This window comes from Esox lucius, chromosome 7, assembly GCF_011004845.1.
Source record: "Esox lucius isolate fEsoLuc1 chromosome 7, fEsoLuc1.pri, whole genome shotgun sequence".
NCBI classification, from domain to species: Eukaryota; Metazoa; Chordata; class Actinopteri; order Esociformes; family Esocidae; genus Esox; species Esox lucius.
In genome coordinates this window covers 48,198,384-48,215,517 of record NC_047575.1, presented here as the reverse complement: position 1 = coordinate 48,215,517, position 17,134 = coordinate 48,198,384, and the positions used below count along the sequence as shown (strand labels likewise).

Below are 17,134 nucleotides of genomic sequence, written 5' to 3'. Positions count from 1 at the left end.
GGTATGTATCTGGTTTGTGAGGGCTCATGGGTAGTTGGATGGGTATGTATCTGGTTTGTGAGGGCTAATGGGTAGCTGGATGGGTATGTATCCGGTTTGTGAGGGCTAATGGGTAGCTGGATGCATATTAAGCACATAATTAAATGATTACCTGTATCCCTCCTTCCCATCCTCCACCACCAGCTGTCTGAACTCCTCGTACATCTTCCTGTTGAAGTGATCCCTCAGGAAGAACGACCAGAAACGGAACAGCGTGTTCATTTCCTGGGATTGGCCGATGCCCAAACGCTTGCGCTCTGTGATTGGTTAGACAGAGGTGAAATGTCACCGAGTCAGTGACAGTGCAGGGATCCAATTTACATCTTCTAGTCCCACAAAAATGTGACAAGGCAAGTTATAGCTCTGCTCTATTTGCATAATAGGACATGGGTTTACATGTTATTTTCTAGACCAGAGGTGTCAAACCACAGAGGGCCGTGTGTCTGCAGGTTTTCACTCTCACCCTATACTTGATTGATTAATTAGGGCACTAATTGGTTAGTTTCTACTCTCACCTGGTGGTTTAGTTCTGAACTGGGAACCTGCAGCCACTCGGCCTTCCGGAACTGGTTTCACACCCGTTTTAGACCATGACTAAGTGAAAAGCACTCATTGGGACATAGTACATGGTAACCAAAGTAGTCCCACTGTCACGAATCTGAAGTTACTAATGTTGCTGTGTCTGAAGTGTGTAAATAAATGAAGGGCTGGATCCAATCAGAAGGTTCTGCGGTCACAGACTGATTTAAAGCATATTACACAGGAGTGAAGTGGGGAATGGCATACATATATACGTTTTACATGACAGGGCAAAGACCAATGTGTTTTTTATGATACACTTAAAGGGGAACAACACGGCAAGGTTGTTCACTGATAATTTGAAGCGCAGGTGTACATAAACTAAATGTCCCCAATGTACTTTTACTTCTCTATTTACTTTTCTCACACAAGTTGTCAGGCAACAACAAGCTAACAGAAATTCAGAGGTTTTGCCCACTACCAGTCAAGTGGTGATTATCCAACAAGTTAAATGCAAAAATAATAATAATAAAAATTGCCTGTCTCATTAACTTAGCATGGAACAGCTAGCATGCTAATAGATTAGCATGCTAACGGTCGTGGATATTTTTGTCTGGTGATACATGGCAACCATCTTTACTCATTTACAAATCATAGTAGAACATTGCAACTAGTGGCCAACGCTTAAAAGCTCACCGTGTATTATTTTGGGGGGGGCGACAAACAGAATATTTGCAGCGTTTATTAAAAACTGCCCACCAGGTGGCACTACTAAATAAGAGTTTCCCAGTTTCTGAAGCGTTTCAGTTACCGTTGGTAACAACACTGCTCTGCAACACTACCTCAGAACGTAACAGCTTAGAGGGCTTGTTTGTATAAAATAACCAAAACCAGACGGTTTACCATTTAGGCATCGCCGGCGGTACTTGTGGTAAACATGTTGTGTGAAGCCGTTCTCCTTGAGCAGCTCGTGGGAGGGGTGCTGGAACTTGGGGAGTGACTGGGGGGTGCAGCCAATCCCCCCAAGTGCAGGGGTACCCTCTGACGGGCTGGCGTTGGAGCTGCCAGAGGGGAAGGCAAGGAACCATTAACCAAACACACACCAACAGATTAAAACTGCATCAGTACATTTACCAAGGTACACCTGTGTAAATATCAAGGTACACCTGTGTAAATATCAAGGTACACCTGTGTAAATATCAAGGTACACCTGTGTAAATATCAAGGTACACCTGTGTAAATATCAAGGTACACCTGTGTAAATATCAAGGTACACCTGTGTAAATATCAAGGTACACCTGTGTAAATATCAAGGTAAACCTGTGTAAATATCAAGGTAAACCTGTGTAAATATCAAGGTAAACCTGTGTAAATATCAAGGTACACCTGTGTAAATATCAAGGTACACCTGTGTAAATATCAAGGTACACCTGTGTAAATATCAAGGTACACCTGTGTAAATATCAAGGTACACCTGTGTAAATATCAAGGTACACCTGTGTAAATATCAAGGTACACCTGTGTAAATATCAAGGTACACCTGTGTAAATATCAAGGTACACCTGTGTAAATATCAAGGTACACCTGTGTAAATATCAAGGTACACCTGTGTAAATATCAAGGTACACCTGTGTAAATATCAAGGTACACCTGTGTAAATATCAAGGTACACCTGTGTAAATATCAAGGTACACCTGTGTAAATATCAAGGTACACCTGTGTAAATATCAAGGTAAACCTGTGTAAATATCAAGGTAAACCTGTGTAAATATCAAGGTACACCTGTGTAAATATCAAGGTAAACCTGTGTAAATATCAAGGTAAACCTGTGTAAATATCAAGGTAAACCTGTGTAAATATCAAGGTAAACCTGTGTAAATATCAAGGTAAACCTGTGTAAATATCAAGGTAAACCTGTGTAAATATCAAGGTAAACCTGTGTAAATATCAAGGTAAACCTGTGTAAATATCAAGGTAAACCTGTGTAAATATCAAGGTAAACCTGTGTAAATATCAAGGTAAACCTGTGTAAATATCAAGGTAAACCTGTGTAAATATCAAGGTAAACCTGTGTAAATATCAAGGTAAACCTGTGTAAATATCAAGGTAAACCTGTGTAAATATCAAGGTACACCTGTGTAAATATCAAGGTACACCTGTGTAAATATCAAGGTACACCTGTGTAAATATCAAGGTACACCTGTGTAAATATCAAGGTACACCTGTGTAAATATCAAGGTACACCTGTGTAAATATCAAGGTACACCTGTGTAAATATCAAGGTACACCTGTGTAAATATCAAGGTACACCTGTGTAAATATCAAGGTAAACCTGTGTAAATATCAAGGTAAACCTGTGTAAATATCAAGGTAAACCTGTGTAAATATCAAGGTAAACCTGTGTAAATATCAAGGTAAACCTGTGTAAATATCAAGGTAAACCTGTGTAAATATCAAGGTAAACCTGTGTAAATATCAAGGTAAACCTGTGTAAATATCAAGGTAAACCTGTGTAAATATCAAGGTAAACCTGTGTAAATATCAAGGTAAACCTGTGTAAATATCAAGGTAAACCTGTGTAAATATCAAGGTAAACCTGTGTAAATATCAAGGTAAACCTGTGTAAATATCAAGGTAAACCTGTGTAAATATCAAGGTAAACCTGTGTAAATATCAAGGTAAACCTGTGTAAATATCAAGGTAAACCTGTGTAAATATCAAGGTAAACCTGTGTAAATATCAAGGTAAACCTGTGTAAATATCAAGGTAAACCTGTGTAAATATCAAGGTAACTGTATTAATTAAAAACTAAGTCAAACCAGTACAACAGCATCAAAGTAAACTGACGTAATTCTGAGGTGATAACCACCAAAACGATTAGAACAAGCATTGCTGTGGCGTCCGGACTCACCTGACGGAGGCCGTACGGGATCGGTGTTCTCGTGAGTCCATCACCCAGCCAACGTGACACTCCATTGGGGGATTGGAGCTGTGTCTGGTCTTCCGTTTCCTGGGGGTCTGGAGAGAGGCAACCGTTAACTACACCATACCCCAGAATACAGAAACATAGCAGAGGAGACGTCCAGAACCAAAACAGGGCCATATTCAACACGTCTAAATGTATGACAAGAGGAGCCGTGCAAACCCGCATCGCCCAGAGGCTCTGGGACACCTGAGTGAAAGTGACTCCGCGGAGGGCCCAGTGTCCTCAAACTGACCTCCGGACCTCCAAGCCAGTTCCACCCCTTTCATCTCTGCAACCTCTTAGCGGGGGCTTGTTTGGGAACGGGACACCAGGTGGACGCAATCAATAATGAGGAAGAACAGAAAACCAGCAGGCTCCAAACCTCGTAGTACGAGGGTTGCGTGAGCCTGGCTGGTTTTTGGTTTACCCTTACAACCGGTGCCCAATTGAGATCCATTAAACCGGGTGAGGTCCTAACTAATTAGTGACCCAATTAACCAATAAGCACAAGGTGGGAGCAAAAACCTGCAGACCCTCTGTCGTCTGGGGGAGCAGCCTGTCACCAGCACCCTGGGGGAGCAGCCTATCACCAGCACCCTGGGAGAGCCAAGTAAGTTGGCTACACACTATTTTCCTATGGAATTATTTTAACCATACGGTATTTTTGGCACACTCAGTCGCTCGTTACCTTGGCGTCTACGGGCCGGCTTTCCTTCACCACGGGGTAGAAGCGGGGCGTCATGGCGGGGTCCTTGCGGTGCGGGGTCCGAGGGGTCCGGGGAGTCCTGGCACTGCGGTAGTTGGGCGAGTCAGGCACGGTGGTGGGGAGGGAGCGGGCTATGGTGGAGGGCTCGGGGGCGCCAAACAGTTTGTTGGCCAGGGCGTCTACGGGGACTGACAGATCAGGCGGCAGCCGTGAGCGTTCGTGGACGGTTGCGGTTTCGGCAGAGCAGCGGTGACCCGGCACGGAGTCGAGTTCCGTCTGTGTGACCGCTCATAGTGTGCGGCCCATTTTGGGAGGTGCGTGTGGGGGGGTACTCACTCTGCTGGGGTTTCGGGGGTCCGGGGGGCACCTCCTGGTTGGGGTCAACAGGGGGCTCAGGGGTCAGACAGTCAAACTCCTCCCTGGTGATCAGATGAACCTTCTTGAAGTTCTCCACCTCTTGCTGCAGAAACAACAGCAGGACAGACAAGGCTCAGTAAGACAGCAGCCTATTTCTCATTGTCAGATTAGGCCTGGTCAGAGAGATTAAAACCCAGTTCAATGGCAATAACCCAATGAAAGTGGTTCTTAGTCTAGGACCAGCCTTTACCTGTTTAAGGGACACGGACCGAATGTCAAAACCTGACCAGGTAAAATAAAAGATAAAGAATCACTGCCTCAATGAGGGTCCAAAAACAGGTTTCCTCTTACCAAGACTTCAACAGCAGTCAGACCAAGTTGTCAATGAAGCGTTCTTAACAAGGGTCTATGTAGCCTAAGGTGAGGTTCCAACGTACAGCAACACTGCATGGTGGTCGAGAACACCAGGCACCATTAACCTTTTCATGCGGAAGTTTCAAATATTCCTCACCGACCCCCCAGCGTGACTTCAGTACTCACTACAGCATTTGAACTCACTACAGCATTTGAACTCACTACAGCATTTGAACTCACTACAGCATTTGAACTCACTACAGCATTTGAACTCACTACAGCATTTGAACATTCACCTTGCCAGGTAAGGAACACTACATGCATTGCATTGCAAGCTTCTCTCGTTGACTTTAATTCTAAGAGCTGCAAAAGTTGGTTGATATATAACTGTAGCTAGATAGAAAACGTCAGCTAACCGCTAGCTAACAAAGCGTGACCAGTAATTCAGTGCAGTGAAAATGAATAAACTATATAAAAAGCATACAACGGGTAACGTAACTTCTAGAAGGTTTTTACAATGGTTTTGATCGGTTGTCAGCTCTTCCAGGAAATGTTAAGATGCTCCATAGTAGTCGCTAATATAATTCATTTTGTGTATTAGTGTTGGCTGTCTGTTGGTACGTAAGTAACACTTATTGTCCCAATTTGAATGCTTTCTACCTGGTTAATATCATAGTGTGGTCTTGAAACAATTACAATCAGGAAATAAACACTGTTTGAGCTAAATGTGAGTAAATAACAGCGCGGTCTGACCAGCCATTGTTACGTTACTTGTAGCTAGGCATGCTAATGGTGTGTTCTAAACAAGACGTTGTAATCACACTGGTGTGACCGTACGCTTCAGGGACCACTCTAGCCTGATCACACTGGTGTGATTGTACGCTTCAGGGATCACTCTAGCCTGATCACACTGGTGTGACCGTACGCTTCAGGGACCACTCTAGCCTGATCACACTGGTGTGATCGTACGCTTCAGAGACCACTCTAGCCTGATCACACTGGTGTGACCGTACGCTTCAGGGACCACTCTAGCCTGATCACACTGGTGTGATCGTACGCGTCAAACGGTTAACTACAACGCTGACGTTTTAGTCAGCAAACAACTGTTACCCGTGACAACTTCCAGACAAGACTGCTGCTTTGTCAACAAGAAACCAGGCAAGCCTAGTTCAGCCGGCCCGCAATACAAAATGTTGCCACCTCGAGATTCGAAACCGGCCAGCCCACGTGAAAGGCTGTCGTTAACCACTACAGCACGGAGCTGTACATTTGCTGGAAGTCAGTATATCCTTGTGTCTATCCTGAACAAATCGCCGTTTTAATAGTTAATTGGCCATTAGTGAATGATATTGATACAGTTAAACTGACTAACGTTTCTTACTAAGTTTACCTCCACCACAAATAGCATCTATATATGGTGTTTGCCACTGGCTGTTTTAACAGCGTATTAGTCATTTATAAGCTTTACCAGTATCTACAAACTTACTGGAATAGTCATAAGAATTGAGCAATTGCTAGCAAGTCTGCCAAAGCCATTTCATTTCATGGCATAAGAAAGTATTTTTTCTTTCATGGCAAAGCAAAATACTTTTTCTTTCATTCGTGAATGACATTTATACACTATCAATAAAGGCGACGATAACTAACTTTTTCATCAAGTGAAAAGATGAGAATTGTGGGATCTACCAGAAATAATTAATAAATGTCTTTGCTCTCAATAGAATCGAACTTAGGTCTTCCACATGAGAGGGACTCTAACCACTACGCCACGGCATTACACGTTTCAGCAGTCGCTAGACTCCTTTGAGGATTGTGTTAAACTGACTAACGTTTCTTATTAAGTTTACCCCCACTTTGAACTGTATTGCTTTTGCCACTGGCCGTTTTAACAGCTAATTAGCCAGTAACAGGCTTACTAGTATCTTCTAACTTCCCAGGAATAATCATAAGAATTGAGCAATTGCAAGTGAGACTGAAAATTTAACTACTCCATGCCAGAAACAGTCGCAATATAACCGTATATAATTTCAGGTTTCGGTTTTAGCCAGCAAAGTTTTCGTCAACACGAAATAATTCACGATGCGTATTTCGCGTCACCTGCGAGGACATACAAACTCGGGACCTATAGTTCACAAGTCCACTTCTCTAACCACTACGCTGTTTAACAATGGGTAGTCAGTAAGTCAGTCAGTCAGTAAGAGACATTCACTCTTCTTAGCCGGCTCCGCTAACGCGGTCTGGCAAAAACACCAACCCATTCCAGCAGATCCAGTGGGTCACCATAGGAAAACAGGGCCATTTTGGTTAGACTAAAACAACACTTACATTCCCAGCGTCGGACATCTCTGACCAGGTTACTTGTAAAGACATCCGACAGGCCACGTCCTTCCCAGAAACCCTCTCCACCGAGCCCGTAGCTAGGCCGAGGCAGCAGGTAGGGACTTTATAAACAACACTGTTTTCCACAGACTACTGGACTGGGGACACGTGAACAACACAAAGAGCATTGCCACAATGGGAACAGGCGCGCACGCACACACGCACACACACAATTGAATGGAAACATATCAATAATGTGGCCTGCCACGTGCAGAAAGTCACACACTGACGTGCGACTTGGACAGAATAGACAGCTGGAACGTGTCAGAACGGCCCACTTCAACAGACACCACTGGTAGACTGACTCTAGATCACCTCTTTCTCATTCCAGTTTGTCATTGCTGGTTTTGTTCTCTGGACGGCACTATGAGCCGGTGGAGATCTGGAAGTAGTGAGGCTGTCCTCTAAACAGACCGTTACCGAACGGCGCTCCCAGCCCGGTGAGCAGGAGGCACATGCTCCATTTAACTGGAGATCTGGAAGTAGTGAGGCTGTCCTCTAAACAGACAGTTTTTCCCCACGAGGAAAATCCTGACATCAATCCCCTTTGTAAGGGGCAACAGGCGGGCAACAGGCGTCAAACCGGAACCAACGCACCACGCCCCCCTAAGGTGGGAGTGCTCCCGACCACGGCGGCGTCGCCGGGGTGACGGAGGACTGACCTTGATGGTGGCGTACTCGGGCTCGTAGTTGTCGTCCCACAGGTCTGCCTCGTAGTAGTACAGCCCGTCGTTGATGACCTTCACCAGCTCGTTGGTCAGCTTGGAGCGCGACGTGTGGTGGCCGGTTCTGTCCCCGCCGGGATGCTTGCGCAGATAGGGCGGCGTCTGCGTCACGATGAGGATCTTGTTGACGTCGTTGTCGGCGATCTCGCCGTCCGAGTCCTCGTCGGACCAGTCGGTGAAGGTGTTCCGGCGGCCATCCATCTGCTCCATCTCCTCGTCGAACATGAAGTCCAGCTCCTCGGGCTCGTCCGGCTCCTCCTTCGCCGCCGGGGCCGAGGAGGCCGACGGCACGGGGCTGGAGCCCGGCCGGGACCCGGGTGAGCGGGCCTCGTCCTTCTGCTGCAACGAGGGTGTCTATCGTCAGTCAACGTCCCGGGGGGGAGGAGGTGCAGATGGCAGGGAGGGAGGAGAGATGAACGGGTACCGAGGGGGCGACAAGGAGGTAGAGACATAGCAATGTAGAGGGATGGAGCAGGCAGGGTTAGGGGAGGACTGGGAGGCATTCAACAAAGACCGTTTTACACAATAGGGCTGTGGTTAAAGACTATAACTGTTGATATAGTCTTAACCACAATAGGAATGTTCCCTCTATATACACCTACTTCTCCAGGAACTGCACTTACTATATGTAAAGTGAAACGCCAATAAAACGTAGCCATTTGACTAAATAATATCTACCAGAGCAGGAATATGGCTCAGTCTTTATTTGGAAGCAGAGAAAACATTTCACTTTACATGTGGCAGTGCTCCAAAGACAACAGCAAACGATTATTCAGGTGATAATTCCCAGGCCAATAGGACCTTTTCCGGGCCACCTATGTTCTGTCCATTTCCCTGTTCATCCCCTCATAGTGTATCTAAGTGTGCCCCCAAGTGTTAACTCTGTAAACTGCTGTGATACGAGCGACCAACAGCCACCAGGACTTGTCTACTAGCCAGCCAGACAGCTTGTCATATTTACTAACAACCTCCCTGAGAATGCAGGCAATAAGCTAGCTCATAGTAAGTAGCTAGTCACCTGACCTGATAGCAAATATTAACCAGGATAACTAACCCACCACTCTTAGTGTGATTAGCCAGCTTAGCTGATTAGACAAAGGGCAGCTTTCTCATGATAATTTTGAACTTTCACCATTTAACTTACATTTTTTACAAATTTGTTTTGGCTGAGGTGTCAGGGCAGCTGATCAAAAAAAACCAGCTGATCATAAATTAGTTGCAAAGACATCCTGAAGGAAAGCCTTTGTTTACAGGATTTTGTTAGAAGAATCATGTTACAAGTATGACCAAATGCCTTCGCTCGCTGTGGCTTTGGAAAGGTCAAGCTGAAGCTCTTCAGCAATCTCACTAACACTTTTCAGCCACTTCTTTATGACTGAATATCCCATATGATTCTAGGTATAAACTGCTTTACTGGCCTGACCGGTCCCATTCATTAACAGACTGAATGTTGAAAGAAAAACCTGAGCCATTCCCAGCCCTGAACAGATCTCTCCATCAGCAGGGTAACGCTCACGCTAAGAGAGGTACGACAGATCGGTCATGATACAGCAGTTAGCATAAGGTCAACAGCAGCATTAAATCAGATACGTTGGACAACAAACTCCCATAGCACCGATGTTGGCGCGTTTTGAATTTCAGAGAGTGGGGAGAAAATTAAGGTAAGAACCGGAAATGAGCTGCACCCGTCCCTTCTGGACAAATACGGACCCAGATCTTATTCACGTGACCGCCAGGATTAACAGTAAATGCTCACCCTGGGTCTGGCCGGGGAGGGCCGGGGTCTCTTCTTCACTTCGATCCAGGACTCAGAGTCCAGGTCAGGCAGGCTGGCCGACAGGCCCTTGGGCATGCTCTTCAGGTTGGACACGTCCTGCTCCGTCTTGGGCTGCGTGGAGGTCCGGGCCAAACCCCGGGTGGGCGTGGAGGAGCGTGGAGACCCTGGAGCAGACTCTGTCGATTAGATTGACTCTGAAGGTGAGCGCTAGAGACAGGCACACAGTGGACTGGGCGGATGCCAAAGACAAGCACTTTAGTATTGGAACAGTACTAGGCCTTTTTGTTACCTTGGTTACATGCAAAGCGAAGCATGAGACGGTACAGTTCAGTATTGGCCCCTGCATAAGACACCCGCGATGGGCCTTAAATCAAGCAGGCTAAAACGGACAGACAGCCTCCATATCAATGACCGTTTGGGCTGTAATCCGCGGTTGAGGTGTCTGCTTGTCACACAGCAGGACGCCGAGTTTAATTCCCACAGAGGAGCAGTGTGAAACGGCCCCCCCTTCTGCCCGCCAACCGTATTGCACCTTACGGCTGTCGCTAGGCAACCCAGTTGTCTGGCCCAACATATGGAGGCATTTAGCCTTCACATGAACACTCGTGCTGTTGGTGAACATGGAGGCTCCAAGTAACACGGGCCACGTTTACACAAAGGCCACAATTGTGATCTTTTTTCCCCCCGTGACCAGGCCTGACGTGAACAAGACCAAACAGAGGGAAGGAAGTTCACAGTTGGGCTTTGTGTGTAAACTGAGCCACTGTAACTGTGGCTAATACCCTTGTGCACAAGGAGCCAGTCAGAATGACTAAGTATATCTGGGTTTGGACAAGTATTCATTTCAATCTAACAGTTTTAACTGTCACTCTGCGTGGCTAAGAGTAATTCCCTATTTTGAAAGGGAATCTTGTGATAAATACACACACTGTACAAGCCTTTTATTGATCTCTACATTGTTACGGGACTAAACAGACTAATGATCAGGCTGGCTACGTAGACGAATATACCACAAGCTAAGAGGCTAAACGTTTTACAGGGAGAACCTGAGCAGCGAGCTAGGTGGCCAACCTGATACCTTTGGATGGGGACTCAGCCAAGCTCCAGCCCTGTTGGATGTGTGGTGGGTGTGGCCGGCAAAGGGGTGTGGCCACTGTACCTGTTTGTTCAGTAGGCACCTGGCGGGGCACAAACTCAGGGCAGTGGATGAGCTGGGTCAAGTCCACCTGGTTGTGGTCGGGTCCAATGGACAGGCCCGGCAGGGGCCACTTCTCTGGCTCCACTTTCCGCCGGATCTTCATGTCAATGATCTCCACCTCTTTGCTGTCCTTCAAAGCCTAAAGGCAGGTTGGAGGGTAACGTTGAGGTTAGGAAGCAGTGCTTATTTATGGACCCCAGAGACCCCCCAAACAAGTAGCAAACAAGTAGCAAACAAGTAAAGGGTTGACCTTGTCAACGAATCGATTGCATTACAGAAAAGTCTAAACATTATAAACCAGGTGGTTCTAGACCTGAATGCGGACCGGCTGAAAGACGTATTTGGACCAAATCACTTAATCTGCTCTACTTTCAAATGGTAACTAGATTATGATGCCAATAAGGCATCTCTGGGGCTTGTAGTTCATCGAGGAACAGCATCCACCCCAACCACACTTGAAGTCTTACACAACGGTTTTGTTTCATGACACCGTACCTCGATGATGAGGCTGACATCGGTGGTGAGGGCCTGCACCCTGTGAAAGCTGGCCACCAGGCCCAGGGACAGGAAGCCCTCCTGGTCCATCTTGCGTCGCAGGAAGAAGTCCCGCTCCAGGTTGTCCAGGCTGAAGTAGTACTCGCTGTGGACAAACCCAAAAAGAATCCATCATCAAAACAGCTCTCACGAAGGCCCGTCAGTAGAGTCCTCGTCAGGGGGTGCAATGACAAGGACACCCAACCTCTGCGGCCGTGTATTTCACCATGTTCTTTGCCAGGCTTCTGGAGCGTGACAATTTGCCTCCACGAGGACTAAGCCTCTTAGCATGAAGGTTCTGCTAAAACGGTACAACATGCATTCCATTACTCTAAGCTTAAACAACGTGAGGCGTGCTTCCTGGTTCTACCCACATCTGCCTCTTGATGTAGTCCTTCAGTAGGTCCTGGTCCACAGAGTACAGGTCGTTGCTGCTCAGGTTGTCGTAGTAGTAGGTGACCGGAGCGCCAAACTTCTGGCTGTAGGCTCCGTCCTTGCCATCAAAGGCCTTGTAACCGTGATGGTAATCGTAGTGACCTGGGGGGAGACATCAGCAAGAGACCCGTCACAGAACAGCCGCCACGAACCGCCAATTAACGACGGGGCCTCGTGGACACGCCAGCTCACAGAAGAGCAGGGACACGTTTTAGGGTTGCAAACAAACTTTCTTTTGGACATTGATGCTGCTTTTATAGTAACGGTTTTAGTTATATTTTTCTATCACTTATTTAAATAGTTTTCGTTTGTAATTGTTTTTGTTGATCATTACTCATAATATTTCTTTTAAATGAAGGGAAAAATACACATTCCTGGCACAGTTGACAGTGCTTAAGGCCTAAATGTGCAAAGAATAAATATTTTATTTTGGGTTCTTTCTTTCCGAAGAATATTGGAATTGGAATCAAGATTCGATAAGCAGAATCGCAATTGGCATCAGAATCGGTTTAATTGAAACGATCCCCAACCCTACACGTTTTCAGCACGGCTGTCAAACCATGGGGAAGACGTGCCACAACGGTCTGAATCAGAACAGCAGACGGAACCAGGGTGGGGAGGGGGGGGGGGGGTCAGGAGGGAACGTGTTAAATGTTTTCCACTCCAGATGCTCTACTCAAATACAGAGGGTCGGTGTTTCCCACTCGGAGTGAAGCAGCCAGACTCCCAAGGCCAAGCCAGGGGTGAGAGAGGAGAGGCCGGCTGCCAAAACCAACAAGCCCCCGGGGGGATCACCGGTCCGGCCTTCAACCAAACCAATCCAGTCGTGATTAGACTGCTTTGTTTTTACAAAATCCTTACTGGGGCCACATCAGGGTCATCCACACTTCCACACGTCCCCACACAGTGAACAGCACTAGATGGGGAGAAAGAACTAGGGGCGGCCAGACTGGCTAGGCTCCAACACACGTGGCTGAGTTCTGTTCAACAGGACCGTCCTGAAGATGGGACTGGAACCACAGAACTATAGCACGGGGAAATATATGTATTTTGAGACAATTTGGTACTAAAATGGAAACCCGAGCTGGAGCTGGAATCTTTCCAACACAGCGTCCTGTTACTTTCTACAGTCTGAGTCCAGATAAAGGCTTTGGCTGATAAAAGCTTTCCTTGTAGTCATTCAGTCAGTCAGTCAACTAGATGTCGGCCAAAAAAAAAAACTATCCTTACCATGAGCTGACCACAGAATACACTGGTGAATCTGCAAACACAAACATCAGATTTTCTTTTGGTTTTTGTGCAGCTTACCTCTACTGCCTCCCCGGCCACGCCCCCGTCCCCTCCCCCTGCCACGGCCACGCCCCCGGAAGGCCCCGCGGAAGGGAGTGCCCTCACTCTTCACACTGGACACCTCGTCGTGGTCGTCCCGCCACTCACGCTCGTACTTCCCGCTGTGCCAGTCTGACAAACGGAACAGATAAACAGGGGGTCAGAGTGCAACTGGGAGACTGCCACGATTGATGGGGGGGGGCGCGCGGTGGTTGACCTTACTGACCTCTGAGGTCATTCCTGCTGTTAGGGGGCATCCTGGGCACCTCGTTCTGCCGGGTGTTGTTCCTGGAGGCAGAGCGCTCCCTCGGCCCCTCAGACTTCACCTCGATCATCAGCGGCACCCACCTGTGCTTGTTACCTACACACACACACACACACACACACACACAGCAAGTTTATTTAAATAGCACAATTCATAAATGGAAGCAATGCGCTTTACAAAGAAAAATATATATATAAAAATACAATAAAAACTTAAACTCAAATGAAAACATCAAAACAAATGAAAACATAACAGTAAAAAAAAATATACAATCCGAAAACAAAGACTAAAAATGGGATACAAAAATAGGAAGCAATAAGCCTAAACAGTGTGGTTAAGTTTAAGTGCTCAGTCATAGGCACGTGAGAAGAGAAGTGTTTTTTTAAGTGTTTAAAAATGTATATGTTTGGGGCACGTCTAAGATCTTCTGGTAGTTTATTCCAGTTGTGTGCAGCATAAGTGCTAAACGCAGCTTCTCCATGTTTAGTTTGGACTCTGGGCTCTACTAGTTGACCAGTGTACATGTATCTAAGAGCCCTGCTTGGTTTATTTTTTTCAGAAATAAATATATTCGGGTCTTAAACCATTCAGAGATTTATAAACTAAAAGCACCACTTTAAAATGTATTCTGTAACTGACTGGAAGCCAATGCAAAGATTTAAGAACCGGAGTGATGTGGTCTGTTCACCCACAAACAAACACCAAGCAGCCCTGTCAGCCATGAGAGTCAGGCAGCAGGAAGGACTTGCACACAGTAGGATTGAAAGCAGCCCTAAACAAGCTGCGTTGGAACCCAGCCTGCAGACAGACTGCTCTTTTACAGCCGGGGTTGAGAGTCCTACTGAGAAACTAGAACACACAGACATCTTAACAGAAATACCTGAAGCTTTATCATAGTAACTGGATATGTAAAATAAAAGGTCAGCTGGAAGTTTGGTTCCCTGGCTGTCCAGCTGGCGGCATCAGTGGTCCGTTATCAGAGAGAGAGATCGTGTGAGTGTGTGCACATGAGCGAGCCAGAGACAAAAGCGAGCACGTGGACAAAGCGACTCCCAGTAAAGAGCGACGTGGCCCTGTGCCCATCTGCTGACGTCGTAGGTAAGCGAGCAGAAGAGCAATGCAGAGCCAGAATGATGCATGGCAAGTCTCATTCTGAAGGGCTGACTGGCAGGATTCTGACTTATTGTCACGGCCAAAATGTCTGCCATCCTCCAGGCCGTCCTGCTCATTCTTTCGCTGTGCATTTAAGTTTCAGAGGAGCTCGGGTGGGGCGCAGAGTTCCCACAGAGCATGGCCTCGTGCGAAACCTGGCTACACACAATTCAGGTTCCCTCTGTGAGAAGGGACCTCGCATTGAGGCCTACACCATGTTTGCATGGAACGTGAACTAAAACAGGTACAGCTCCACCAACATACCACACATTATGTGTGTTCATGAAATGACTAACCAGCAGGTGATTTATAATTCTGAGTTTAGACAAACATTTGTTCTGTCTGAACGCCACTGGGTTAGGACATGGCCACAAGGCCTTGTGTTACAAAGACGTGTACAAATGTTTAGACATTAGCCAGGCATTCATATGGACAGGAATAAAGGGGGGAAGACAGAGTACACCTTCAACCTTCAACCTCATACTCCCTGACTCCTGCAGCTCTACCTCCTGCAGCTCTACCACCAAAGGGTCACGCTCAGTCCAGGAAACCCACCTCTCTTCCGCTGGCCATTCTTCTGAGAGTCCTCGTCCCCGTTCTTCTCCTCCCCGGAGTCGTCCGACTTGGCCTTCTGGTTCTCCTTGCTCTCCTCGTTGGCGTCGCGCTTCTCCTTCAACTCCTTCTTCACCACAGGCTTCTTGGGGGCCTGGGGGGAGCGGGTTAAAACAAGCGGGCACCGCGTCACGGAAGGTTTGGGGGGGGCACTGTCATCGTGGGTCCTGGTCTAACGCACTAGGGGACCATTTGGGACTAACAGTAAAGGCTGCTAATCGGACATCACACCCAGCCAACATTCCCCTCAGGTGAGACAACCTCTACAGGAGTAACACAGAAGCCATTTCGGTTATTTGGCTAGGGTGAATATGACATCCTTCAAAGTAAATGTCTCACTGAGTAAATGATGGTTGATTAAGGGTGAATCGGACTGGGGGGGGGGGCAAAGAAATACCTATTGGTTCTTTCTTGCTCCGGAACACAGGGGCAAGGTTTGCACAGGAAACAACGCTGAGAAAGTTTGTTTCACTAAGTGATCTTCGACCAAATCACATCAGATCTTTTCCAGAGCTGATCTGAAAGGTTGAAAGACAAATTAGTGAAAGAGACTGACCTTAAGTCCCAGACAGGTAAAATGTAACTAGTGAGTGACAAGGGTCATCTAGTCGGCCAGGTAATTTTTAGGGCACAACTTTCAACCAGGACTTTGGTTCTACTTATTCCCCTGAATACATTGGAGTGAAAAGTAACCACATGACACCTAAACACAGCATGAGGAATCCTCCTAGATATTTCCGTCACGATGCACATCATTTCAGACTTCAAATGAAAGTTTAGATGCGTTGATGTTTGAGTTCCACTCAGTTGGCAAACGTTTCTAATCTCAATCCCTTTCCACAGGCAGACCATGCAGAGCATTCAGTTTACCGGGTTGTTAAATAGGATTAGGCTTGTCAAAAAAAACATCAGTTATTGACCCGTAGTGATAACAGAATTAGCCGTTAACCAAACGTAAAAGGAGCAACTACCAGAAAACCACTAGCCGAAACGGTACCAGTTCTCCCTTATGCCCGGAGGCCAACGAACATCCGATAAACGTTGTATAATCTGAACTATCAAACCCGCCCTCAGCGTGACAGACCGTCACCATCACTCCAGCGTCCAATGGTTACGTTCACCACGGCAACAGGCCCCGCCTCTCCACAGGAAGTCAGTTGCACGGACCCACATTCACCACTACCGCTGGACTCTGCTGATTGGCTGGAGACAGGAGCAGGCCTAACCAGGGTCCATGCAACACCCCGACCCCCCATTAACATCAGCCCCGGGGGGGCAGGCCACTGTGCCATGCTCTAATGCCGCGTTTCCACTGGTGCTGCACCCCGGTAACCGTGGCTACGCCGCTTTGGTTTTCTGGTTATGAAAAATTAAAGGCAATATTTTCCAGGTTGTAAAATTAAAAGTAACGCCATGCTCAGTTTGTTAACAATGCAGCATTTGAACTTGAGTAATAAAACATTTCTCCCTGAAACTCCTGCAACCGGTTCCTCCACCTACACTTGTGACACCAACTGTAAGCCAGCGTACGCTATTATTCATTTAGTTTAATAAGTAACGATCAACCTTTAATAGAAGGATTTGGGTTCTGTAGGCTACATCTCAGCGCTCCGTTTTTCCATTGAGTCAATGGCATCGTTTCACCTTCGATCGTTCCAACTCTTTGCTTCCCTTTACTGTTGCTTTACTTTATTTTATCAGGGATTTGTTTGTTAGATGGGATGAAAACCATTACAAGAAGCCTAAAGCAAACGGCACACATCGCTATTCGAACAGCACAACATGATG

The 17,134-nt window shown here is 46.7% G+C and overlaps 1 protein-coding gene across 4 annotated transcripts in view; it reads right to left on the bottom strand.

Annotated features, from left to right (window-relative positions):
• larp1 (La ribonucleoprotein 1, translational regulator) overlaps positions 1 to 17,134 on the bottom strand; it is a 38,252-nt gene that overhangs the window by 4,508 nt on the left and 16,610 nt on the right. For 2 of the 4 annotated variants that reach the window (XM_013134760.4, XM_034293545.1), the window contains 13 exons: positions 15,290 to 15,440; positions 13,544 to 13,678; positions 13,297 to 13,449; positions 11,928 to 12,090; positions 11,515 to 11,659; positions 10,981 to 11,158; positions 9,801 to 9,997; positions 7,982 to 8,398; positions 4,566 to 4,689; positions 4,212 to 4,417; positions 3,470 to 3,576; positions 1,462 to 1,619; positions 152 to 296 (listed from right to left, as the gene is read on the bottom strand). In XM_013134760.4, the coding sequence (XP_012990214.2) occupies positions 152 to 296; positions 1,462 to 1,619; positions 3,470 to 3,576; positions 4,212 to 4,417; positions 4,566 to 4,689; positions 7,982 to 8,398; positions 9,801 to 9,997; positions 10,981 to 11,158; positions 11,515 to 11,659; positions 11,928 to 12,090; positions 13,297 to 13,449; positions 13,544 to 13,678; positions 15,290 to 15,440 (2,279 nt within the window). The remainder of the gene's footprint in view (positions 1 to 151; positions 297 to 1,461; positions 1,620 to 3,469; positions 3,577 to 4,211; positions 4,418 to 4,565; positions 4,690 to 7,981; positions 8,399 to 9,800; positions 9,998 to 10,980; positions 11,159 to 11,514; positions 11,660 to 11,927; positions 12,091 to 13,296; positions 13,450 to 13,543; positions 13,679 to 15,289; positions 15,441 to 17,134) is intronic. The other 2 variants (XM_034293544.1, XM_013134761.4) reach the window with 2 other exon arrangements.